Here is a 27,921-nt window from a genome sequence, read left to right as displayed (position 1 = left end):
TCTGTGCAATAAATCATACAATAACACCATATAGTACTACCAAAAACACACCACACAGTGTAAAAATATAGAATCTTTATCTGAATAATTGTAGGTCAAAAACGATTAGAATGCAATAAGTATACGTTGAAATATTACTGGAAAAGTAATATAAAATGTCTTTAGAATTGTAATTTTACTGCAAAAGCAATATAAAGTGTCTTAAAGTCTTCTAGAAACAATAAGTCTCTCTTGCGGGGCTAAGTACCTGGCTTGCATTGAAAAATCCTTGCAAGGGGCTGCAGAGGACGATATGCGTGGAAAATAGGTAGGTGTGCGTCGGTTTCGCCCCTTCGCACACGGATTTGCGTCGATATTTTCCACGCGGGGAAACCGTGCATCGATTTCCGGTGCGCGGACACGGATCCTCTTCGGGTTGCGGGGTTTTCAGACACCCCTGGGTCAATGCGTGGAAAATCCTGGGCTTGTGTCGAAGTCACAAGCGCTGCGTCGATTTCAGTGGCCGATGCCTGGAAATTTCTCCCGCACGGCAGGAACGGCGTCGATTCCTCTCTGGAAGTCAGGCTGCGTCGTTCCGGGTTGGCTGTGCGTCGATCCGGTGTGCCGCGCATCGAAGTTCCGGTCGCTTCGCAGGTGCTGCGTCGATCTTCCTGTTGCGGAGTCGGGCAGCGTCGTTCCGGATTCGGCGAGTGGTGATTTTTCACGGCTGTGCGTCATTTTTCGCAGGCTGTGCGTCTTTTTTCGGCGCACAAGCAATTTCTTGCAGAGATTGTCTTTTCTGGTCCTGAGACTTCAGGGAACAGGAGGCAAGCTCAATCCAGCACAGCAAGAGAGCAGCAAGACAGAAGGGCAACAGTAAGGCAGCAGTCCTTCACAGAAAGCAGTCAGGTGAGTCCTTTGGGCAGCCAGGCAGTTCTTCTTGGCAGGATGCAGGTTCTGGTTCAGGTTTCTTCTCCAAGGAGTGTCTGTCTTGGTAGGGCAGGGCCCCGTTTTTATACCCAAAAGTGCCTTTCAAGTGGGGGAGACTACACAGAGTGGCTCAGAAGTGCACAAGTTCCCCTTTCAATTCAATCCTGTCTGCCAGGGTCCCACTAGGGGGTGTGGCAGTCCTTTGTGTGAGGGCAGGCTACTGTCCATTGTCATGTAAGTGTCAGGCCCTCCACCCTCCCAGCCCAGGAAGACCCATTCAAAATGCAGATGTATGCAAGTGAGGCTGACTATGCTGTGTTTGGGGTGTGTTTGAGTGAATGCACAAGGAGCTGTCAACTAAACCCAGCCAGACGTGGATTGTAAGGCACGGAAAGATTTAAGTGCAGAGAAATGCTCACTTTCTAAAAGTGGCATTTCTAAAATAGTAATAATAAATCCAACTTCACCAGTCAGCAGGATTTTTTATTACCACCCTGGCCATACTAAATATGACCTTCCTACCCCTTTCAAATCAGCAGCTACCACTCAAACACTGTATGAGGGCAGCCCCAATGTTAGCCTATGAAGGGAGCAGGCCTCACAGCAGTGTAAAAGCGAATTTAGGAGTTTTACACTACCAGGACATGTAAACTACACAGGTACATGTCCTGCCTTTTGCCTACACAGAACCCTGCCCTATGGGTTACCTAGGGCATACCTTGGGGGTGTCTTATATGCAGAAAAAGGGGAGTTTTAGACTTGGCAAGTACTTTTAAATGCCAAGTCGAATTGGCAGTGAAACTGCACACACAGGCCTTGCAATGGCAGGCCAGAGACAAGGTTAAGGGGCTACTTAAGTGGGTGGCACAATCAGTGCTGCAGCCCACTAGTAGCATTTAATCTACAGGCCCTGGGCACCAATAGTGCACTTTACTAGGGACTTATAAATAAATTAAATAGTCCAATTGGGTATGATCCCATGTTACTGTGTTTAAAGGGAGAGAGCATATGCACTTCAGCACTGGTTAGCAGTGGTAAAGTGCGCAGAGTCTAAAAACCAGCAAAAACAGTGTCTAAAAAATGGAGGGAGGCAGGCAAAACGTTAGGGGTGACCACACTAAGGCTGTCAGGTCTAACACATCCTCTCTAGTCCACTACTATCAGACAAGACCGACACCTTGATAGGCTTCTTTTTAGGTCTGAGTTTTGAAAGTGCTACTGTCAAACAGACCGGTTGTATATAAGACACCAAAACAAACTTCCAAACTCACATTCACCTGGAGTTGTGAATTTTAGAAGCATTGGAAAATAGATGCACTTTTAGTAGTCCAACCGCTCCATTGAAGTCAGTGGGGGGGGGGGGGGGAGAAGCACAGCGTGCAATTGGTCACTTGTGGGGTGCGTTCCGTGGAACCAGGGAGTCTGGGTGCAGAGGTGCTTTGGTTGTCCTCGGTACTCACTAGATCAACGATGTCTGCCAAAGTTGCAGTGCTTGACAAAACCATACTACTTTTTACCCCCCGGAGAGTAGACGCCTTTGAGTTCCTAAGACCTAGATTCTGCAGCATGATCTTCACTACCACGTGTGGGGACCCTGGGTGCAGTGGTAGACTTTCAGCTGAAAATCAAGGGAGGGTTGTGCCAAAGATGCTTGGCTACTTCTTTAGAGTTGTCATTTACTTATCATCCATGAGGGTTTTGTGAAATGCTTTACACATGTTCCTCTAAGTAGCCTGACTGCTATTTGCCACTCTACCAGGACTGAGGTAAAATTTACTGGTGTGAACCGGAGGTCCACTTTTGGGTAATGTGCTAGTATTACATGCTAAGACTCACTGGTCATACCACATAATACTGCCACCTTGCTACCCGTATGATCTGTGGTTTAGATAAAAGGATATCCAGTTGAGTCTGATGCCTTCTTTACCATCTTCTTTTAGACTAGGAAATATTGTGCATTGTGCACTGTGCCAAAAGCTGCTGAAAGGTCCAGGAGTAATAATGCATTAACTCCATTTTTGTTGACTGCTTTTGAAGACGTCACAAATTGCTATTAAGGCAGATTCAGTGGCTCTCTCTGGGCAGATTGCTGATTGCCAGTTTGAGAGGAGTTCGTTTTCATGTATGAATTCTGAGATCTGGCAAAAGGCTGCTCTTTCCATAATCGTGATATAGAAAAGTACATTGGAATATTGGTCTGTAGCTGTTGAGGTCCTGAGAGTCCAAGTTGCTGTTCTTACGTAGAGGCATATGTATGCCTTCTTTAGTCTCTCTTAAAAAGTTCCTGCTTTCAAGGAGTTGTTAATATTATCTCTGACTGGAATAACTGCAGATGTTGATTGAAGGTATTTTTTGAAAATGTGTGAAAGACAGGTGTCCAAAGGGCAGCCGGCTGGGCTGCTAGCTTTTCATAGACCTTGAATTCTGAGATTGTAATTTCTTGGACAGCAATTTATAAGGATGTGAGTATCTGCTGTAATTGTTGTTTTCTGTGTAGGACAGCAGGAGTTGATTCTCTTGGTTGTGTCTGCTTAGTTTAGATGATGTGTTGCTAGTTTATTACAGAAGTCTTGTGAAAACGGGGTGGAGGTTTGACAGCTCTCTACAGAGAGAAATTCCAGATTTTATGGAGTTTCTTCACTGGCCGTTTGGATTTGTTGATCCTGGGTTGAGCACTGAGTTTTTAAACTTCTTTCTGTTGTATTTGTGTAGAGACATCTCTGTTCAAGTGTTTTGAAGTTGTTTTTGAGATTAATATATTAAAGGCTGAGTACATCTATTCATAGAGTTTCCACCAAGTTTATTGTTTCCAATAGACTGCCAGGTGGTATTCCAATTCCTGAATGCTTACTTTGTTCCCCGGTGTATAGGCTATTGTAGATTGATGATTGTTGGTTTATGTTTTATTTAGGATTTTGAACCGGAAGGTGATTATCACTCAGTGTAACGGGTGAGTTTGGTTGAATAGTGCTTAGTTCGGATTGCCGATAATTGCATTCAGTATAAGATCTTCTATTTGGGTGGGTCCAGAGACATTGTGTTCTAGTTGTGTATATTTAGACTTGATATGATGGCTTTTGGTGAAGGCATATATAGTTTATCAAACCAGATATTTAAGTCACCAAATTATAGGTATATTGGAGAGTTTTGTTGAAAGATGTGGGACTATGTCCAATAATACATTAGTAAATGCTCCGTTGTTAGGTTGGCGGTCTGTAGAGCAAGAGGAAGTGGCAGGTGAAAGTGGAGTTGGCTTGGCATCTAGAAAGAAGGGGTTCAAAGCCTTGTGTAGTTACCTCTTCCAACTAAGTGATGGTGCCCTTAAATACAATGGCTAATCAACCTGCTTTTTTTCCCTTCATGGTTATGTAGATGCATGCAGGACGAGGGCCATATCTTTTCCCAACCAGGTTTCAGTGTTGAATATTGTGTCTGGTAATATATCTGTTAGTAGGTCAAATATGTTGTATTTGTTTCCTTTTTGAATGTGCGTTCAAAGGCACCAACCTGCTGCCTTCTGCCTCTGTCCCACCAGCACGCTGCCGCTTGCGTGTTCGAGGCCCTCCTCCACCCGCAGGCATCCTCCTGCGCCTCATCCCTGGTGGCTAGTGGGCTCACTTGACCCGTGTGCCGCTTCCGCCGTCCTGTAAGTGTTTTTTGGCTTTTTCGTTTTTTCAGCGCCTCGCCGCCGGCGCTTCTGCCCCCTTTGTGCCCCCCTGATTGCTGTCTCCCCGATCGTGTATTGTGCCATTATTGTATTTCTGATTGTATTTCTGATTGTATTTTCTCATTGTAACTGCTTGTAGTTTTGCTCGTTTTCAGTGTTTTTTGCCCCTTGTGCGCTCCCCGTTCCCTGCCGCTGCCTCCCTGCGGCCCCGCCCCCCTCACACCCCTATTTGCCGCTCCCTCCCGCCTCCCAGCTGCTCCTCCCTCCCCCCTCCCTTCTTAATGGCTGGCGCTGCGCGTCCGCGCAGCGGGCGCGCCGCTGGCGCGCCAGAGGCGCGCCAGAAGCAAGCCCGTCTGCGCCCGTCCGCGCCTGGACGCGCCCAGCGCCACACCCCCTGGCCCTCGCGCCCCCCGCATCCGCTACTCGATCAACGAACTCCGCGCCTTCAACCCCGGCCCCTCCACTGAATGCTGCCGGGCATCCCCGAAGCACACTAAAGGACCTTTTTCCTGCCGTACCTGCAACTTCTCCTGCATCAGAACGACCAATCCAACTACTGAAACATTCAACCCCAACCACCTGAACTGCATCCTCATCAACACCCGCTCTGCACGAAAACACGCCATCGAGCTCTGGGATTTGCTCGACACCACTGATCCTGACGTGGCTTTCCTGACCGAAACCTGGTGGAACGACTCCTCGTCTCCGGACATCGCCATCGCCATACCGGACGGCTACAAAATCACCAGAAGAGATCGAACCAACGGAATCGGCGGCGGAATAGCCATCGCTCACAAAGCTACCCTCAAAATCCACACCCACTCGGACGACACCCTCAGGACAGCCGAACACCTCCACTTCCAGATCCACACGGACCCCAACACGACCCTCAGAGGAACCCTCATATACCGCCCTCCAGGACCAAGAGCCCCCTTCAGCGACACCATCGCCGACCTTGCAAGCACCCACGCCCTCGCTTCCCCGGATTACATCCTCCTGGGAGATCTGAACTACCATCTGGAAAATGCCAACGACGTCAACACCGCATCACTGACCTCCAACCTCCTCAACCTCGGACTCCGCCAGCTAGTCAACACGCCCACCCACATCGCCGGACACACCCTTGACCCCCTCTTCACCTCAAGCAACCTCGTTTCCTTCAGCCACACCTCCGAACTCCACTGGACCGACCATCACTGCGTCCATTTCACCTATAAGAAAACCACAGAGCAACACCGCATCCAGCTACCTCCCCACCGCCGCTGGGGCAAAGTCACCCAAGACCAACTGACCAGCACCCTCATCAACAACCTTCCACCCGACGCAACCGACCCGAGCACAGCCGCCATCAACCTCCATCAATGGATCCTCGACTGCGCCAACACCCTTGCCCCTCTCAAGAAACCCACCGCCACCCAAGGAAAGAAAAAACCAGCCTGGTTCACAGACGATCTAACCACCTCCAAAAGCATCTGCCAGAAGCTCAAAAAGAAATGGATCCAAGAACGCACACCCGACAACCTCGTCGCCCTCATAAAACGCCAACCGCGAACACCACCAACGGATCCGCATCGCCAAGCGCGCCCACTTCACCGAACGCATCAACAACAACGCCCACGACTGCAAAGAACTCTTCGGCATCGTGAAGGAACTCTCCAATCCAAAAGCCAACTCCAACGACATCCCGCCCTCCCAGAAACTCTGCGACGACCTCTCCACCTTCTTCCACCAGAAAATCGCTACCATCCACGACAGCTTCAACACCGGTCCACCGCCAGACCTCACCCCCGACGTCTCCTCCCGCGACTGCCGCCTCACCGCCTGGACCCACGTGGACGAGGCAGAAACCATAACAACCATGAACACCATCCACTCAGGCTCCCCCACGGACCCCTGCCCCCATCATGTTTTCAACTCAGCCAACGCCACCATCGCCCCCGAACTCCGCAAGATCATCAACCCCTCCTTCACTTCTGCCACCTTCCCGGACAGCTGGAAACACGCAGAAATCCAACCCCTCCTCAAAAAACCCAAGGCCGACCCCAACGATCTCAAAAACTTCCGTCTGATCTCTCTCCTCCCTTTTCCAGCGAAAGTCATCGAGAAGATCGTCAACACTCAGCTCACCCACTTCCTCGAAGACAATTCCATCCTGGACCCCTCACAATCCGGATTCAGACGAAACCACAGCACTGAGACTGCTCTCCTCGCCGCCACAGATGACATCAGACATCAAATGGACAACGGCGAAACCTCAGCCCTCATCCTCCTCGACCTATCAGCCGCCTTTGACACCGTCTGCCACTGCACCCTACTGACCCGCCTCCAGGAAGCCGGCATCCAAGACAAAGCCCTCCACTGGATCTCATCCTTCCTCTCCGACAGAACGCAGAGAGTCCGTCTCTCCCCTTTCCGCTCCAAAGCCACCAACCTCATCTGCGGCGTCCCCCAAGGATCCTCCCTCAGCCCTACGTTGTTCAACGTCTACATGGCCCCCCTCGCTCAACTGGCCCGCCAACATCATCTCAGCATCATCTCCTACGCCGACGACACCCAGCTCGTCCTCTCCCTGACCAAAGACCCGCTCACCGCCAAAACAAACCTCCACGAGGGACTAAAATCCATTGCCGATTGGATGAACAACAGTCGCCTGAAACTCAACTCCGACAAGACGGAAGTCCTCATCCTCGGGCGCACTCCCTCGGCCTGGAACGATTCATGGTGGCCCTCCGTCCTCGGACCCCCGCCCACCCCTGCCAGCCACGCAAGAAACCTCGGCTTCATCCTGGACTCCGCCCTCACCATGTCCAAACAGGTCAGCGCCGTCTCCTCCTCCTGTTTCAACACCCTTCGAATGCTCCGCAGAATCTTCAAGTGGATCCCAACAGAAACCAGAAAGACGGTGACCCAGGCCCTCGTCAGCAGCAGACTTGACTACGGCAACGCACTCTACACAGGCATCCCAACCAAAGACATCAAACGACTCCAACGCATCCAAAATGCCTCCGCCCGACTGATCCTCGACATACCCCGCCGAAGTCACATCTCCCCTCACCTAAAGGAACTCCACTGGCTCCCGGTAGACAAGAGGATCACCTTTAAACTCCTGACCCACGCTCACAAGGCACTTCACAACACCGGACCCTCCTACCTCAACACCAGACATAACTTCTACACTCCAACACGTCAACTCCGATCCGCCAACCTCGCCCTCGCTATCGTACCCCGAATCCAGCGCAAGACATCCTGCGGCAGATCCTTCTCCTTCCTCGCCGCCAAGACCTGGAACTCTCTCCCCACATCTCTTCGCCAGACCCAGGACCTCCTCGCATTCAGAAGGCTCCTCAAGACCTGGCTCTTCGACCGCTAAATCAGCAGCGCTCCCCCCTCCACTCTCAGCGCCTCGAAACCCTGACGGGTACATAGCGCGCTTTATAAATACCATGATTGATTGATTGATTTAAGATGTGATCGTTTTCCTTTTTGTGAACGAGGGTATGCATCTGGGTTATTTCTGGTCTTAAGCCTTGTGCTGGTTGTGGATATGTGTTTACTATTGGTTAAGATTTGCTCTTTTTGTGTATGGTATGATGAAGAGGTAGGGAGTGTTGCTGGAGTGATAGTGCTGAGATTGTGTCATTTCTCACCTTGGCTTTCTTGCTCAAAGAAGGTTATTAGACATTTGATGGGGTTTTATGGAAGGGAGAGTAGGAGTCAGGTTGTGTGTGGGAGGTAGTTATGGGTTTTGAATTTTGTTCAGATGATTTTACAACAGGATTGAGTTCATTTGTGGTGTAGTATGGTTGATGCAAATTGTGTGATCGATGTTTCATTTTTGTTTTTTCAAAGTGGAAAGGCTATGAGCAAGAGGTTGTGGTGGAGCTTGATGGTCTAGTTTGCATGCTTTAACATCAGCGATAGATGAGAGTAGTTGATTGGTGTCTATAAAAGTTGTGGGTTTGTGTGGTGTTGAGTAATGCTGAGTTGTATTGAGTGATTAAGGTATTAGATGTCAGACCAGGTTAACCATCTGAGCTGGTTCTTTTTGGTCTATCAGCAGCATTTGATATGATATCCCATGGTATTCTACTGAACTGGTAACAGGAAGGCAGGACTAAAGACACTGGGCTTAACTGGCATAGAGCCTACCTGACAGGTAGGTCACAGGCAGTCTTTTTGCCTCCTTTCCTCCCCGACTTTATTGGGCCATTGGGCCATTGGGCTCTGCGCTTAGCCCTACTTTAATGTGTACAGCTGCCCTCTTAAACTGATTAAATATTTCAGAGGACATTGCATGAATTATGCTGATGACACTCAGCTTATTATCACTGCAGATAGCGCTAGCAGTGATCTTTTTGATTCTTTTCACAGACATATGACAAGTTTCAGCATTTGGTTGCATCAGAATGCCTAAAAATTCAGCTATGAAAAAACAGAGATTCTGTGGCTACTATATCAGCAGACTTCGACTTTGTCACCTCTTGATTTCTGGGCCCCCTCCTGGAAGGTACACCCTACTCTTGTTACAAAAAACCTAGGCATCTTTCTTGAACCCAACCTCACATTGAAGGTTCAGGTCAGACATATGGTTTCAACTTGTCATTTTCTACTTAAGTTCTTGAAGAAGTCCCTTCTCTTCGTTCCCAAGCAAGTCCATCAAGTGATCATCCAATTAACATTCTAAGACGCCTGAATTACCGTGGTTCCCTCTATTTAGAGACAGACAAGGGACTGCTGAGGTAGTTGCAAGGCATTCAGAATGTGGCAGCCAAGTTGTTACTGGGCCTTGCTCGTTGGTCAGTATCTTTAGTGGCCCTAGAACATCTGCACTGGTTTCCTTTTGAAGTGAGTGAAGTTTACATCACTGGGCCTCATATACAAAGCAGCTCATTGAAAAGGACTTGGCTGTGTGGTAAATATATTCAAGAGGTACACTCCCTATCGTATGCTGCGCTCCTATAATGCACATATCAGGCCTAAAAATTTTACTAGACCTGCAGGTCGAGTAACTCGAATAATCTACTTGACCCATAAACAGGTCTCAAATTGTGTGATCCTAGAGAAATATTTTATTTTACAGAGTCGCCTTTTTCTTCATCCTCACATGAGTGCACCTTCGGGTAGGTGAGTTCAGCGTTTCTCTTGTACAAAAAGCCTCTTTTGTTTGATTAAATAGATTAAGCATTTTCTCCACGTGTAATAACAATCTAACCCACACATAGAGTACACATAATCCATGACTTGCCTCTTAGTTTGCTAGTTTACTAATAGCATTGCGATAAGGGCATGAGTGTTTCTCGTTTTGTCTAAACACTCACTTTTAATAAATATATTACTTAATATAAATAAATATATTACTAAAGCAAGATGTGGTCGCACACTGTCATTTACAGACAGTTTTAGAACTGTCCAAAAACCTTCCCACAGCTTTATTGATAAAACTATATAGGGTATTAACCATAATCTGTGAACATTGGGTTTCAGAAAACATATTTATCATTTGTTTACCAAGTAAAGTTTTCTGATTTGTTTTCATCATATCAAAATACTTTTTTCATCACACAAGTACAAAAATGGGCTTTTGCACCTGCTGAAATATATTTTTCAATGTCTGTACAGTTGACTTAGTTATTTCAGTGTAGTGTGTTAGGAAAATCCTGACACCCTACACCTTATCATTTCACACACTTTGTACAGCAGATCAGAGAGTTCACCTTACAAAATCTTGGACCTCTTCAGTCAGAAGGAAAAATAAGTGTAAGAAGACAAACTGACTTTTGATATCCGTCCCTTAACAGAGCAAATGTGTCAAGATAAGAACATTTGAAGGAGTCTTTATTGCTCCCTCACTTTCTGACTGAACAGAGCACCTGTTCACTGTAAACTCGCAGGTGCAAGTAGATCCTAAAAATAGCTCAACTTAATAAAATATGACTTGCCATAGCGAGTGGGCATGAATATTTTTCGTGGCCTGTATATGCTGGTTCTACCGCTGGTCACTCAGTGCTCTACAAGAGGCAAGGCTTTCTCCAGCTGCACAGGAAAGGTGGAATGAGCTTCCTGCTCATCTGCGTAAAATCCCCTCTTTATTTCCATACAGGAAAGCTCTAAAAACTTGGCTATTCTTCATCTGGTACTTATAATAATGCTATTTTTGATAAGAAGTATCTTTGTTGAGACAACAACTTTTAGTCAACCCAGGCTCTGCTTGTAACCTTATCCTTATTAATTAGGTATCTTTTATTTTAAAGCCAGGACACCCTTCAGAGTATTTGTTGCGCTCTCTAAAATAAGTAATATAACATAAAGAGGGAGATTGTGAGGATGGTGTTTGTGAGAGGAGAGGGTGGGAAGGTCTTTGATCTATTCTGATGGTAAGGATTGTTATACTGTTAGTCGAGGGTTTTCTGTGGATGTAGCACATGTGGAAAATGTTTGTGGATGGGGTTGTTAAGATTTGAGGTAGTACTGTATATCAGATTTGTTAACGTAGATATAAGAGTTAAGTGTAAAGAGGGGTTATATGAGTCAGGATAGGGAGTTGTGAGTTGAGATATTTTAGGATAGGTAAGATAGGTGGAGCGAGTGTGTGCGTCCAGGGGTGGGATTAGCATGCTATTGGAGTAAAATTGCTGTGCAAGGGGGTAGTACAGTGATAGGAGGGAATGGACATAAAATAGGGATTGATTGGTTGAGGTGATAGTGATTTATTAGTTGAAATGTGGTATAGGTGTGTGGGGGCACCAGTGAGGTTGTGCATACATATGTAGGTGGAAAGATAGGGAGTTTGGAAAGGTAGGATGGGTGTATGGATTCATGTCTTTTTTTTATCTATTGAGATGTTGTGATGTGTTGCATGGTTGTGTAAAGCATATGTGGAAGGAGGAGTGAGTTTTACTGCAAGGGTAGAGGTTTCTTTTACCTTGTATTTGGAGGCGGTATCTCTACTTACCTATTGTGAGTCTGATTTTTGGCACAGTTTCTGGTCATAGGCCCTTTGTAGGCCCAAGCAGGCAATACCTGCTGTCCTTTTCCTGTCTGCCTGGGCTGAACGCAGTAAACCCTAGGTTTAAATAACCCTAGCGATCTGATGACTTGAAGAAATGGGAACGTAATGCATGTGAAACAATAGGAGCTCAAATCATAATCCCTAGAGCCAATAGAAACCCCAGCTCCACAGATCTGGTGACTGTAAAGTTATGGGGCTGGGCAGATTGGGAAGTGAGGAGGAAGGCTTGCTCATGTGACTCTGGGCCAAGTCAAATAATTTAGCCTGCACAGGTATGCCGAGGAAAAGGGGAGCTGGGAGCAGCAATCACCTAGGTTGCAGACTATCCCAGTGCACGCTTTTCAGTGCAGGCAAGGCCTGGTGTAAACCCACTCGAAAGTGCAGATATGCATTTTAAATCATTCTCTTTCCACCCCAAAAACAAACAGAATAAGCAGCTTTTACACACTTTAAGGTAGGTTTGTATTACCATTTTTGTATTGGTTGTATTGGTTTTTGTATTGGTTTTTGTGGTGGGGGATTTGGTCTTTCTGTTATGTTATTTTAGTAAGTATAGTTTTAAAATGAAAAACGTAAGCAGGCACACACAAACAGCACATTTGAATGTAAACTGCACAACAAAACCTGACTGCTCTTACCAACTTGTCTCTGTGCTGCTCGTTACACTTGATGTTAGTGTTATTACTGGTTGGGGAAAAAATAGACTGCGCAGTCTAGCGATATATTAGTCACTGTAAACATATACAGAGGTGCAGTGCCGGCCTCTACAGTTCCTGGGGGCGGAGGTACCCTTCAGACACCCCCATTTCAACAAAAGACTGAGTGTCGCCATATTCTGCAGGCTGGTCCCCATCTTGTTTTATTACGACATTGAACGTATGACAACTTCCTCTCCTTTCGTGTGTAAATGTTATAGGACACAAGGAAACAGTTGTTGTTTTGTCAGGAAATTAAGCAGTAATAAAATTGGATTCACATGGCGGATACTTATCACTGTGTAAAGTTCTAGCTCATGAGACATATGTAACCTACAGAATACTTAATGCTGTTTTTAGTATAGAGCGGTTTGCAGTAGTTATCGTGACATTTTCACTGAGAAAATATGTTTCTTTATGAACTGTTTATGTACAGTTCAGTGTAACAGACATCCGCCTAATATTTTGGGGACAGAGTATTAATAAATACATCATTATAATCTAATAATTTCACTCAAACTTGGAATACATTTTGCAGAGGTCAATCCTGAATGATATACACATTTTATTGTTCGTGGTGGGATGTTAATTATAGGTTCTCAAAGCAAGTGTATAATGGAAGGGTTTGCGCAGCAATGCAGGCAAAACGGAGGAATTGGATTCCAGTTCATGGTTCTTCTGTTCTTGCCCGATCGATGTTAGATGTAAAAGACTTGTTTTACATTTTTATTAAATAGATATTTTCTTTTCTTTTTCAGATGGGCAGTTTCCTCTGTTATGACTAGGCAGAATCAGATTCCTACCGAGGATGGATCACGCCTTACCCTGGCTTTGATTCCATTGTGGGATATGTGCAATCACACCAATGGACTGGTAAGCGCTCTGCCTGTGACTCGATTACAGAGGCTTCCGCTGTTCGTGGCGTGTTCCTCGTTTATCCCCTGCACTCGAGCCTTTCCTACCTCCTTTACATTACCCAATAATTTGCAGGAAACATTGCTGGAATGGTAATCCTGCAGTTTTATTGTCACTCATCCACTTGCAATTGGTCTCACAGCATTCGTTATGTATGTATCTGAGAAGGTGTGGGTGCCTAACCCTGCTGATGGTATGGTAGGCTGATTAATTGAAAAGCCTGATCTTCAGCTTCTTGTGGAATTCGAGACTAGAAAAGGAGGCTCTCGTGAGCGCACGTCTGTCTTCCTGATCTGGTCTGTGTATGCATGGGATGTGTACAAGTTGGAGTCCTACGGAGCACAGGTGTGTGTGTGGGTGGTTGGTTGGTGGAAGGAGATGAGACTGTTCATGTTGGTGGGCCTTGAGTTGTGTAGTTCCTTGAATGTGTGAAGAGTTTGAATTGAGCTTGTTTGTGTATCATTAGCCAGTGTAGTTCTCTGAAGTGTGATGTGATATGAGTTTGGTGTGGGAGGTTGACGATGAGTCGGGTTGCCTAGTTCTGGATGGTTTGTAGTGTTCTAGTCTGTGCTTGGTGAACCTGGCGCAGAGTGTGATCCAATCGTCCAACTTGATAGGGACTAGAGCACGAGTGACAGTTTTTCCTTGGTGTTGCTTGGGAGTTATTGGAAGATCTTACTCTGGGCATTCAGGGTGTGGAAGCAGGATGCAGTGACAGCATTGACTTGTGGAATCAGGTCCTGTTTACTATAGATGATTATTCGGAGGTTCTTGAAGTAGTTTCTAGGTCAGAGTTTGGCTGGCCACCAGTTGGAGTCCCAAGGTGAGGTGTTCTTGCCAAAGGTCACTACTTCTGTTTTTTGGGTCTTGAGCTTGAGACAGTTGGCTTTCATTCAGTTAGGAATGTTGGTCATGCAGACAGTGAACCAATTTTTTGTGTTGTCGGTCTTGTCTGAAAGAGAATGCATGAGTTTTGTGTCATCTGCATAGAAGAGGTTGATGTGTGCGTGGATTGCCCAGAGGAGGCATGCATGAGTCATAATGATTATTAGCATTATTCCTTTATTCCATTATTCCTCTTGTGGTGACCCTGTGTTGAATTTAAGGCTCTTGCTACTGTCACTTCTTTGGCCGGCCCTCGCTGGGACTCGGCTGCAATGCTGTGCCCATGCCACAGGCCCCCCTCTGTTTACACATTCTTCTCCAGGTGGCCTTGCTCTTTGACATCCCAGCACCAGCAGGTAAAGGAGGATTGTGCTATATGACCACCCCTGTGGCCTTTCCTTTGTTAAGTGCGGGCCATAGTTCTTACCACCAGGTTCTCTCTTCCTGCGGCACCAAAGACGCATGCCCGGCTTCAACCTGTAATTAGTGTTTGTGGATTTTTCCTTTTTGCAGAAGTGATGCTGTCTGACGCAGCTGTGACATGTTACTGGCACAAACTGCACTAACCTGATAGGGCATTTTAAAGGTCGTTGGGCCCACTTCTGCACCCATTGAGCCACGCCTCTTTGGTTTTCGCATCCCTTTGAGCGCTGTACCCCTGTCCCATGCTACACCCTACCCCTTTTCGTATCCCTTGAAAGCAGGTGAGCGGCTGGCTGAGTCATTTCGAGGACCTGCAGGGCACTTGGCAAGGTTTCTTCTCTGGTTCCCAAGGTCAGCTTTGCTCCTGCGGCCTGCATTATAATGTAATTGAGTTGCAGTATATGGAAACTGCCTCTCTAGTTTGTCATACCATAATTTTGTGACAAGAGCACTACAAAGTAAATACTTTGATTGAAAACAAGTTTTTTGCTGGTAATCGATTGGCTTATACTTGTGGACTACTAAATTACATCAACATTAAGAGGGATGCTGTATGCAAGCACTGACCACATCTGTTTTTTAATTATTCACTGCGTGACCTGAACTACATTTAGTCCTTCATGAGTGTCACTTACTTCTTAATGCCTGTTAAGTTTCCTCCTCTTTCTTGCTGTTCCCGATATCAGTACAGGTAACTCCAGGAACACCAGCATTAGCGAGCTTTCCAGGTGGACCCTGAGGTCCACATGAGGAATGAGGGAGTATAGGGGCATTGGTAATTCGGCTCACATTCCCTCTAGAGAGTCACTATTCTTCCCTGCAGCTTCCCTTGTAGATTCCAGCTGCTTTCAGCAGCCAGAGAGCATGGCGGTTTATTTCTAGGCGCACAGTGGTAGTGTGAGTTTCGGGATCACAGTGGGGTCTGTAATTCATACTAATGGTCCCATCAGAGATTCCGAGCATCTAACTAAAACCTTAGTCTACTCCGTCTCCCGCACGCTTACCCCCACTTTGTGCCACGTACAGCACATTTTCACTTTAGTAGCTATTGTAGTACAAGGTATGGCTTTGCAGGCTAGATATGCCCTGCATAACTAGGTTTTAAATGTGTCCCTGATCATACTGTGTGCTACGTCTCTTTATAGGAGGATGTAGCCAGCATTTCCCATCCCTCGCATTTCCCTTTTGAAGTGGTATTTCACGTCCTCACTCAAATGCCACTTAATCCAGGGCCAAGCGCCACACGTTCACATTGCCCTGCTTTTCTCACTCATTGTTGCGATTGGCACTATCTGCACAGTCGGTTTAGCATTGTCACCTATCTCCACACTGCACATAACGTTAGCCAATCTGCGCGTACCCTTGCCCATATTAAACACGTCCAGCTAGCCTGCATGCCCTCGGCACTTCTCTGTAAATCCTTATTATTGCCTGCGCGCAGACAGACACCATATTCTGAACACTATCAGACACTTCCTGCTCACCCTCAGTCACGAACTGCAGTTCAACGCCCTGCCGGCAGAGAGCGCCAAGGGAAGAACTTTCAAATAAAATACACACAAAGCAGATGTCTAAGCGAGGAGGTAGGAGCACACATTTGACATTTACTTTGCTGTTCCAAGTCACTGTCTGTAGGTGGCTGGAGATTATTTTATAAATCCCTTCATATTAACACCATCTCCACCCCGGCGCCCCCCTTATGGGCGCATGTGTCAAAAGCATATATCCTGCTGTCTCATTTAATTATTACTTTAAAAAAGTGTGTTTGTTTTATTGAAAAAAAATGGAAGCCAGTTAATCACCAAAGTAACATTATCACATTTTATCGATAATCAGTATATTGTAAGGGTTACATTATCACCATGATTTAACCAAATATTTTCATATATAAAATTTTGAAACGCAATCGGGAAAATCAGGATACATTCACGAACATACAATTTTAGACTTCTGTAAATACTACGGAGCTTCAAGCCTTAAATTTCAAATCGAGCATGCTAAAAAAGTGGAACCAAATGCCAATTCCTGTACCTCAACACAATGTCACATAAAAGTAATACCTCATGACGGCCAGATTGTATTTCCTCGTCGCCATCAGTACACCCAAATCGTAGTAATGAATTTTCGCCAGGAAGTTGGCGAATTTTTAAGCTATTTAGAAGGGGTCAGTTGCAGTTTTTGAAGTATGTGTTGCTTAGACGTAGGTTCCTAGGGCAGGGAGAAATTACAGGCTGCGCTATAAATATGAAAACTCCTAAACACATATTAATAGTTGTATTGGTCCATTTTTAACACAATCCAAGTGTTATCTTAAAGTCTCATATGTCCATGTTTGGGCGCCTGAGTGCAAATTAAATGTGCTCATTTTAAATATAATGTATGCGAAACCTCCGTTTTTTTTTTTTAACAGATAAGTCCTGTCTGGGAAATCCTTTTTAAGTGAAGTCTAGTTAGAGCATCTCTTTTTTTCACCCTCCTTATAGACACAATAATTAGACTGCTTTATGAATCCTCTCTTCTGTTTGATGCTCATTGCTGATAAAATGATGAAGATTAATTTAACAGAGTTATTTGGAATTACCGTTTATCTAAGTTTCTAAATCATCTGGGTATGAAAAATGATTAATTACACCAATGTTACCACTTGGCGGGCTTTTATACCGTACAGCAAGAAGAGCAGTATTTGATACATTTTAGATCAATATTATTGATGGTAGATATGCCAGTGCCACCACAGGTTAATCGAGGGCAAAGTTTGCAAGGCCAAAAACAACTGGCGGATAAATGTAATATTTTTTATGTGAGTATACTCATGGTAAAATAAATGAATTGAATCTGAATTTTCAAATAGAATGTATGAAGGAATTCGTCATTATCTGAAAATAGAAGTATAATCTGTTAATAATATAACTATATTAGTCATTAATTAAATAATGCATTATCCGAATGTGGGGCTCCTGAAGTTACTCCCATGTTTTCGTAAGTGGAAGTGTTGACTGACATTATTCTGGAAGAAACAGCTTTATAAATGAGATTTCTAGCTCATATATTATTATAATGTAATAATTGGGTGGCTCTACTAAGTACATCGATGCAATCCTGCGTCGCTTACTTTCAGAGGAGGCTGTTGCAGGAGGTGGGTGGTGGTAATATCCCGCGCTTAGCGGCCAGGGATAGTTATAGTCACCATCCTGCCATTATTTTGTGATTTCGCTATCACCTTCCAGGCCTCTTCCAGTAGAATTCATAGCTCCTCGGTAATTGCTGGGCTCTGGAAACACCCTAGAGGGCCCGGGAGATATCTATATATATGCCTCGTATATCAATCTATTAAACTAGGCTTTCTTGTTGTACACTGGATCTGTCTGATCGTTGTAATAACTGTTACCTTAGTGTGTACCGCGAGTTGTAATCAAAACATTTGTAAAGTTTAAAAAAAAAGTGTTGTATTAGTTTCTCAGTTGCAAGAGAAGTTAGTTTTTCAAAGTTAAGAACAATCTAATTATTTTTCCCTAACGCATCCAGATTTTTTTTAATACTGTGGTTGTGTCTCAGTTTTTGCAGTTTTTATATGATCTCGTACAGATATTATGACATACCAGGAGTGCTGTTGGTCCTTCTTCAAACGTTGCTGTACATTGAAAATGGTTCCTTATTCTGTTCTGTTGCAAAGCCATTTCCCTTGCATAATCTCCCTTGTGTCCTTTCAGCATTACTTTATTTGTTTAATATACATGCTGCCTGTTTAGAAACGTTTGTGCCAACAGATGTTTACAATGGATATTTTAGAGAGCCTAAGGAACTTAGTAGGAATGTTTAATCAAAGGTTCATTACTAACCCTGTTATGCCAGGTGGCAAAAAGCAGCATGTTTGAAACTTCATTAATATTCACAACATATGATGAAGTTATTGTGCTTTGAGTTAAATTCCACAAAATGCATTAAAACTGTTCCCATTTTCCTTCGCTAGATCACAACAGGCTACAATTTAGAAGATGACCGCTGTGAATGTGTAGCACTGCAAGATTTTAAGGAAGGGGAACAGGTAAGGGCACACTGGTATTAGATACAATGAATGCCGGCAAATGAGTAATGATGCTAGATTAAGAGAAGGATGATTGACATTTGCCTTAGGTTCGGTTTGTATAGGATTTACTGTTTCAGGATCATGCAGTGATGTTTCCATAAAGAATTGGTGGCATCTTTCCCCTTTTTATTAGGCATACACACTAAAACCACTAACTTACCTTGCACCAGAGTTGGTAGCCTGAGTCGAATTGAATAAGCTTTAGTGATCTTGGGAATTCCATTATTTTGAACACATGCCATAGAGTGGATTTTAAATGAATATTCAATTTTTCTACACAAATCACTGCTCTCACTATGTTCCCAAAGAACATTAGAAGGTTAGAAAAAGATTCAGTGAAACTCACATTTCGGATGTATTTTATGAAAATAAAAACTGTGTGTTAGTGACGAAAATGAAATGAGTGAGCCTAAGCCACTTGAAAAGACAATTTCCAATATAAAGTGTGAACAAAGGACCATTAAATGTGTCTTCTGGTTGAAACGTGAGAGGAGGCATGGGGGGGTCACCTATGTCGGACTTTTCTCAGAAGGCCTAGATGGAACAACTAGAACAGGTTGTGGACTTTCAAGATTTGAAAACACTAAAAATGTTTTTTCATGGAAATGGGGAAAATAAAGGTGTTATACTGGTTGCTTCCATGTATCATATAACCGCGATTCCTGTTTGCCCATATCATTTCCTGTGAAGAGAATGTAAGCCACAAGAAAAAGTCACCCTCAAGAACATTAAACAGCCTGTGATTTGAGAGGCAAAGGCAAGAGTTAAACTATGATAACTAGAAGAACAACATTTTGGACTTTAGCTTGTAAGAACTATACCCATAAACATTTGCTTACATATGATACGAAGCATCCTTTAATCGCGAGTGCACAGTCAATCCATAACCCCTGGTGGGATAATCCTCACCTCCATGTTCTTAATAGAATTGAAACTTTCCGTTACCAAAGCTAGGAAATTGTATATTCTAAGTTGGGACCAGAGCCGAGTATTGTGCTAGTTCACAGCTTACCCACCACTTAGAATGCCTTAAAATTAAGTGCTTTAAATTAAAAACTCTTAAAGACAGAGTCTTAAGACCAGTCCACAGCATTCATGATATCTTCCAATCGAGCTCCAAAGGAAAAAGCTTTGGAGGCCTTTGCCCCTTTGGTGGAATGAGCTCCGAACTTCCAGGGATCGATGTCCGCCTTTTGCATCGCCCACTTCACCCACCTGACTATAGTAGGAAAAGAGACAGCTTTGTGAGACTTGGTAAGGGCAATAAGGAGCTGCCGTTCGCCAGGGGGACTGAACTCCTCCATCAGTGATTTGTAGGTCTTTAAACATTTAACTATACATAATTTTGGGTAATCTGGAAGGGCGGACATGAAATAATTTTGGAATCAATTTTGGTCCTCCTAGAAATGTAAAAAGCCACTCCTTCCAGAGTAAAAACTCTTGTCAGTAATATCTAAAGCTCTGACATCAGGGACTCTGCGACAAGATTTCAAGCATAAAAGAGATGCTAACGTGGCTTATAACTGCTTCTAAGAAAGGTATCTGTTGCTCGGCCAGGAGACGAAAAGGTTAAACAAAACGTTCACATCCCAAAGGGCCGAGTAACGAGGAGTCAGAGAGTAGAAAGACAACCCCCACCCCCCAAAAGGAGTTTTTGGCTCAACGGGTGCTTCCCCACAAGGTGACCATTGATCGGGGCATGACCTGCCGATAATGCAGACTGAAAGGAATTGATTGTTCTATAAGCCTTACCTTCAGCAGCTAGGGAGGCTGAGAATGTGGTCAATGGAATCCTCCACTGGATCCAAGTTTCGTTGACTACACCAACCCATTCATCTGGTCCAGGCTGATCGATATATTTTAACTGTGCTACCTGCCCATGCTTTGGAATGAAGGTCCTCAGCCTGCAGCGAAAGGCCTGGGACAAGCCAGTATCCCTATTAGTCCTCCTTGTCATGGGGCTCAGGGAACCCTCCAAGACTAGATGGGGATTTCCAGGTGTATCCTGGAGGAGATGAGGAAGTAGGGGTAGACGTATTGGAGAATCCCAGAAAAGTTCCATCAGAACTGGAAACCACACTTGAGATCTCCAAAGAGGAGTGATCACTACAACCTCCACCCGCTGGCGACACACCTGGGTTGACAGCCACATGATCATCACGAAGGGGGAAAGGCATTACCTTTCTCCTCCCAATTCTGCTGCAAAGCATCCGTCGCTAGGACCAAAGGATCCCATCTCCAGCTGAAGTACCTGTCTAGTTTTTGGTCTAGACGGGATGCAAAGAGTTCAATCGAGAAGGTTTTTTTTATTGAGCATTCAATGCCTAAAAGAGTGCGGGGTCCAGTTTCCATTGACTGAGATTCCTCAGATACCTGGACTTCCAATCCGCCACTAGATTGTCCTAGCCCAATAGGTGCTCTGCGGTGTCTGAAACTCTGTTTTCCTGGCAGTACACCCAAAAACTCCTGGCTAGAACCGCCTGCGTCTTGGAATGCACCCTTCCCCCAACCCCTGAGTGATTGATATAGAAGACTGCTGCCACATTGGCCATCTTGAGAAGGACAGTGTATTGGACCCGACCCTTGGTTCAACATTTGACTGCGAACAAGCCAGCCAGCAATTCCAAGCAATTGATGTGAAGAGAACTCTCTTGTTCTGACCATTTTTGGCCTGTGAACAAATCTATGAGTACCCCAGCCTACTCCGCTTGCATCTGATTCTATAACAGGGTCCGGTAAGGACCCGAAAATGACACAGTAGTTCCACGCCTTCATGTCCGATAGCCATCAGTGAATTTCCACCCGCACCTCCAGAAGAGAGTTCCATTGGGAGTACGTCCAACCCTTTAACAGGTGGGATATCTTTAGGTTTTAAAGGGCGCGGTAGTGCAAAGGGCTGGGAAAAATGACTTGGATGGAGGACGAGAGAAGTCCAACCACTTGAGCAATCTGCCGGAGAGCAGTTACCTCTTTGTCTTGGACCCGAGTAAGCTTGAGCTGTGTCTTGGACGACTTTCTGGAAGGGAGACTGATGGTGACTTGAACTGAGTCAACGACAATTCCTAAGAAGACCAGAGACTGCGTCGGGGCTAGAACAGACACCTGCTCATTTATGAAAAATCCTAAGTCCCGGAGGAGGGTGACCATCCAGTGAAGATGGAGGCGCAGGCTCTTTTGGTTTTGGGTCATAAACAGGAGGTCATCCAGGTAGACGATGAGACGCCCCTGGCCCTGAGAAGTTCCACCACCTTTCGAAAGAGTTTAGTAAAACACCACAGACCGAAGACGGCCCGAAGGGAAGGGTTGTGAACTCATAGGTGGCGTTGCACCATTGAAATTGGAGGAAGCGGTAATGAGGAACGATAGGGACCATAAGATAAGCGTCCTTCAGACATAACTGCACCAGCAAATCAATGGTAAGGAGGATATCGCAGAGAAGGTGAATGCCCTCCATTTTGAAATGGCAGTAACCCACCCATTCGTTGAACTCCTTGAGGTTGATGATCGGGCGCTTTCCACTATCCTGTTTGTCCACCAACAAAAAGTTGCTGTGGAAACTATGGGGATGAGGGCTTGTGTGGCCATTGGACCCTTTCGACAGAAGCTCCCGAAACTTCAGCGTAGAGTAAGGCGGATTCCTCTACAGAAAACCAAAGTGGATCGAGCAGTCAAAAAATTCCATCTGATACCCGTGTACTGTTTGCAAAACCCAAGCATCTGTCATTAGGGACTGCCAGTTGTGAAGGAACTGTTACAGCCTGCCCCCACCCCAGCTGCACCTTGGTATATAGGATCACTCTGATTCCTTGCTGATGTCCGCCTCTGGAACCTCGGTGGCTGGGATAGCCATGGGAGGGATAAAAGCTTCCAAATCTGGACTGACTAGCCTACACGATCCAGGGGAATGTTAGAAGGAAAAGCGCTCGCTATATAGTGTTATAAGTAACTACAAAGGACGGTGCTATCCTAGGTAGATCCCCTAATCAACCTGCTAGGAAAACCAAAAGGTAATCCTTAACTAGTATGCAACACGGATGCACTCAAATCCAAAAGCAAATATAGTCAAATGTTAAACATAAATGTCTGTTACCCACAAGTGTATTCCAGATCTTCTTTAATGTTTCATAGCATCATCCGTCTCTAGTATTTCTTGGCAACATCCATCTTTAATGAGATTCACTGCTCTTAAGCCAACACGTGTTTCGTCAGGGTACAAATCTCCCCAATGACTTCTTCAGGGCTTGACACAGCTGTTAATAATGCATAATTCTAATGACTAACCAATTATTATTATAATTTCTTTGTAAAATTAAAATTCAGATTAGATTAAATGAGTCAAATTAAATTATATAAAATTAATGAAAATGATAGTACCACACCACGTGCTCTAATAGGTGGGAAACACCTATTTGTGTCGTCAAGCTTATCAACAATATAATATTGAAGTGATTCTAACTGTTTTGGCACCGTAATCTCTTTAAATCTGATCATTTAAATTCACAAAATATCCCTTATGCCTCCCAAAATCCAATGTTAAATGTCCGTAAATCATGCACAACCAGTGGGAAATCCGTTAACCAGAACACCGCTATGTGCTACCTCATAAAGTAGAGAGTTGAGATTACCTATTCACTTGAGTCATCTCTCCAAGTTCCGATATTCGTTCTCTATATTTTAAATACAAACAGCATTTCTATGGATATATAAGTGTCATCCTGTATAAAGAACCTCACATGATCACTACAAACTACATAATAGGTCTAGGTTATCCACTTACCCTCGTATCATTCGTTCACTTGTGTGTAATTTCTCTTTCTCTAAGTTCAGTAATCTATAAACAAAGTATTGCCCTTAATATTCAAAACATCTATATTCAGCCGACTTAGACTTATAAACATAAACTCAAAGTACTAATTACCCTGTTTGCGGTCCAATTCTATTGTTTCCTGTGTGTTTCTTCCGTTATGCGAGTACGCGAGGGAAGAGCACGTTTAACCAGCGTCTATTTGTAGTTCCGAACCATGTAATTAAAAATCAAAAAGGGACTACGTGTCGTTCACATAGTCCATCATAATCAACATAGAAAAAGTATCCTTTCATTTGGTTATACCGATCCAAAATGTCGGATCGTAATTATTTGTTAAAAGGTATACGTTTCCCCAGCGTCTGTTCACAATCTCAGACAAAATGGTAGAAAGCAAGAAAAGACTACGTGTAGCTCCAAAATTTCTACAGTCTGCATAGAAAAGAAAATCCTCTCCATTAGATCGTACTGATCTAAAATGTCAAATCGTAACAGTTTGTAAAAAAAAAAAAAAAAAGAAAAAAAAAGTCATATGATGAAACTAACTGGGTTCCATTTTGAATAAACTTTCGTTTTGCTTAAGGTTATCCCCTTTGTTGTGACAATCTATCTCCTATACCCAGATATAGGCCTATATGTTTCTTATACCTTTGTTTAAAGGTTCTTGAATACAAATATCCAAAAGTGTGACATATACTAAAGTTGGATGGCGAACCACGACTTTTTGTTTTTAATTAATGTGAAAAAAAAATTCTAAAGTAATAGTGAATAACATTGTATAGCCTAGGTCTTCGGAGTAGCGGACCCCACTCGTACGTCCATGCAGTCAAATCACAAGTATGATCACAAGATTATTTCAATGATTGTCTCCAAGAAAATATTCCAATTCATAATCAGAGTTTAACCCATTTTCTACTGTGTTTAGTCTCATAATCCACGAGGATTAATTCCTCCTTAGAGTCAATTCCCTATAGGGCATTTATGTTTAACATTTTACTATATTTGCTTTTGGATTTGAGTGCATCCGTGTTGCATACAAATCTGGACTGATCCTAGAATTACTCACGTCTAAGGGCTAAGCCACGGGTGGAGGCCTGTTGTTGCCCGCAGCCAGCAGAGCACCGCCTTCTACAGCAAGCCTCGGAGAACACCGGGGGGGGGCGGTTGGAGGGGGGGGGGGTTGGAGGGGGGGGGGGGTTGGGGGTAAAAATCTTTTTAATTGAGGACCGGGCCTTGTCCAGGGATGTAAACGTGGCCATAGACCTGCTGAGTTCCTTAATAAAAGATTCCCCAAAAAGGCCCCCCTTTGCCACTCAGTCCACCTCAGAAGTGGCCAAGTCACCCCACCCCCCTTCCACTGCTTAAGGTCCATTCTGATTGAAAGGGACCGTCTCCGCTCTGTGGAGATGGCGCAGTTGGCATTGTCAAGGAAAATTATAGCCCTCTGCACTCATCCCAGGAGGAGTATGGGGGAAGTCAGGAATTGGAGGCCTTGATGTCCTATATCTGCCATATCCAGAATCTTAGTCAGTGAACCTGTTAGGTTAAAACAATTTGTCGTGGCAGGTACGGTCAATTCCTTTTTTTAGGATCACATATATATTTCACTAGAAAGGTTGCCATGCATGGATCAGTGTCCGGGGTAAGGGCGACCTTATCAGCCAATGATTGTCATGGTCATTCGGATCTGATGCGGCTGTGTACCTCCTCCTCAAGGGGTATCACAACCGTTCAGCCACATAGTTGGCCACCGTATCATCAGGGACCCAACTGGACAGGCGTGGGTGGAGGAGTTGATCCGGGTCCAGCATATCCAACTCATAGGATGGCAGGGGTGTTGCACCATCAGAAGGGGAAGGGTCTGAACACAGACTCCACGGGGAATCGTCCACTACTGGGGAGGAGGAGAAGGTGGACCCAGGTCAGGCAATGGGAGAGGAGGATTTGAGGAGCTTGGAGACTCGATGGCAGCCTGATCCAGAAGAGCGCATTTAAGCTGGGTAAAGGCATCCAGATTGATGCCTGTGCACATCCTAGAAGGCAGAGTTGTCTCGGGGACACCGGAAGGCTTAAGGTGAATAAGCCCCTTTGGGTCCACCCTCGGGTCGATGGGTTTAAGACACTTTGCTGAGAGATTAAGGAGTTGATGTTCTAGCGGCACCATAGCTTCCGAGACAGACTTCTGGATGGAAGCATCCTTAATGTCACAGAAATGCTCATCACTGGTGAGGTATGTAATGGCCTCCTGCTCAGATTAGGAGTCACGGAATTCCTGCATGGCTGGGGCCATATAGAGGGAAATCCACAATATTTGGGAGCCAGATGGCACCAATTCTGCAGGGAAACACTACCGTCCTCAACTCACACGGCTTAAAGCACAGCCAGAAGGCTTGGAGGCCTAACCAGTTTGACAGCAAACAGGAGGCCTGGGTGGTGTTCTCCCAAATCAGCACTAACCAGCAGCCACAAGATTGTCCAAGATATTAAATAGAGGCAACAGCTGAGTCATAGAACACCAGCACTGGAGGTCACTGACCTCTTATACAGACCCTGAATGGGGCATCAAAACTGTGCACATGAACGAAAAATAGCCAACAACTAAAGGACCCTTGTGGGCTACTACAGACCCCTGCACAGGGTGTAACACTCCAGGCCAGCGGGGCAGGAACGTCAGGCCGCAGGGGTCTATCTGCACACTGCTCCGATAATCAATTTCAGGCAGCGTGCAGAGAGGGGGCGGTCATAGAATCTGCAAGGAACCTCACGGAGAAGTGGTCGGAGGACAGCACGACGTCTGAGCGTCCAACACTGCGTTGAAGCAAGTGAGCTTCCTCGGCTTAAACAGGCGCTCCTAAAAGGAGAAAGATAAGCACAACAATAGCAGAACACGCACATAGTATAAACAGGCAATTCTTACAAGCGTATATAATAAAACAAGCGCGTTAACATAAAAAGATGGAAGAGCACTTATCTGATAGCGCGGAGCAATGAAGAAAGAATAAGAGAGAGTGCTGACGAGGATCTGTAATGGACCATGGGGCACTCTGATTGGTTGCTTGTTTGAGTAACTTTTCCCTGATGTTCAGTGGAGTTGTAGCTGTTACTGATGTTCTGACATGGCTGTTTGGATAAAGACGACGAAAGCAAGCATAATCCTCGCCTCCGGTCATGACATAGAATTCAGTGTGCATGGATGGCTGTTATGCGGCTCAGCTTGTTACTTTCGGAGCGGATAGACGCTGGCATGGAGCAGCACAGTGCCACCTATCATTGCTGGGAGATGGTGAAACATGTAGACTTGGATGATTTTTCTATTTCCACAGTAACACAGCAGTGAACATTGCATTATTTGAAACTATATTTGATTAGGGGGCAATTATTGAGACTGGAATTCTGATTTATAAACATGGTGCTCCGCTACACAACTAATTTGACTAATGCTGGGTCAGGGATATGGCTAAAACACACTGTGGCAACAGGTGTGGGAATAGCTTTTGAGTATAACTGCACGTTAACACTACAATTGCTCTAATGGATGGGGATGAGCGACTCGTATGCCCATTGTTGCCCCTTTTTGAATTTATTAATTTTGGAAATTTCTTGCCATGGGCGAAGTGACATATTTGTTTTTAATGGCCTGTAAATGTTCTGGGATTTGCTTGCATAATGGTAAAATCATACCAAATAATTTTGGTCTCACTTGCATGTCTTGTATGTCATTTATATTTTAGAAGATCCCTTCTGTATTTACGTACTTTACAACAGCAGCACTTGTAAAAGCCTTTATTTTTAGGGAGCCATTTGTGATCCCTGGTCACCGAAAGGTGGCTGGCAGTGCACAAGGATATTTCTCACTGCCTTAAGTTTTCTAAAAGTGACAGCAGCATGAGTGCCTAAATCCTTACCAGTGACTTAGTCGGATTTTAAAATATTTCTGTATTTTGGCGATAATCGATCGGATTTGTCTCGATTTGCTGTTAAAGTTGGTAATCATTATAGTGGAGGGGACACTGCTATCCTGCCTAGGGGTAGTCATAAATGTTTTATTCCTGTCCTGTGAGTTAAGTTTGGCTGTGAGCAGTTTCAGGCATTTTACTGGGCACATCCCCGTGCGCAGAACTATCTAACAATAATTTTCTCTTAACTATTGAAATGGTGTAGTAACGAATTACAGTTTTGTTTTAGCTCAAATGTTGAATGACATAGAGGAGGTCACGCAGAATGTAGTAGTACGTGCGCACCTGAGAGTCAGACCAGTGCCTTGGGCAGCCCTCGCGCCCAAGGCAAGATGTTTTAGAGCTTAACGTTTAAGATATGATTTTAAATGGAGGTGTGGCATGAGGTCCTGCTGTTTCAGTCTGACTTTACATCTCAGTTCACATTTCATATGGACTCTAGACAGAGAGCAAATTGTCAGCTCTATGATTAGACTCAGCCAGATGGAACAAACTAGACACCATGGAAGTGTCATCTTTGTTCAGGTGCCTATGGCTACTCATGGTCTAGCTTGGATCCCTTTGCTCTGAG

The 27,921-nt window shown here is 44.8% G+C and overlaps 1 protein-coding gene across 2 annotated transcripts in view; it reads left to right on the top strand.

The window, feature by feature from the left end:
• SETD3 (SET domain containing 3, actin N3(tau)-histidine methyltransferase) overlaps nucleotides 1–27,921 on the top strand; it is a 387,484-nt gene that overhangs the window by 317,744 nt on the left and 41,819 nt on the right. For both annotated transcript variants that reach the window (XM_069208287.1, XM_069208286.1), the window contains exons 8-9: nucleotides 13,039–13,153; nucleotides 18,474–18,548. In XM_069208287.1, the coding sequence (XP_069064388.1) occupies nucleotides 13,039–13,153; nucleotides 18,474–18,548 (190 nt within the window). The remainder of the gene's footprint in view (nucleotides 1–13,038; nucleotides 13,154–18,473; nucleotides 18,549–27,921) is intronic.

Source organism: Pleurodeles waltl, chromosome 9 (genome assembly GCF_031143425.1).
Source record: "Pleurodeles waltl isolate 20211129_DDA chromosome 9, aPleWal1.hap1.20221129, whole genome shotgun sequence".
In the NCBI taxonomy this organism is placed as follows: Eukaryota; Metazoa; Chordata; class Amphibia; order Caudata; family Salamandridae; genus Pleurodeles; species Pleurodeles waltl.
Note: the sequence above shows the minus strand (reverse complement) of the source record. Positions and strands in the feature narration are given on the sequence as shown.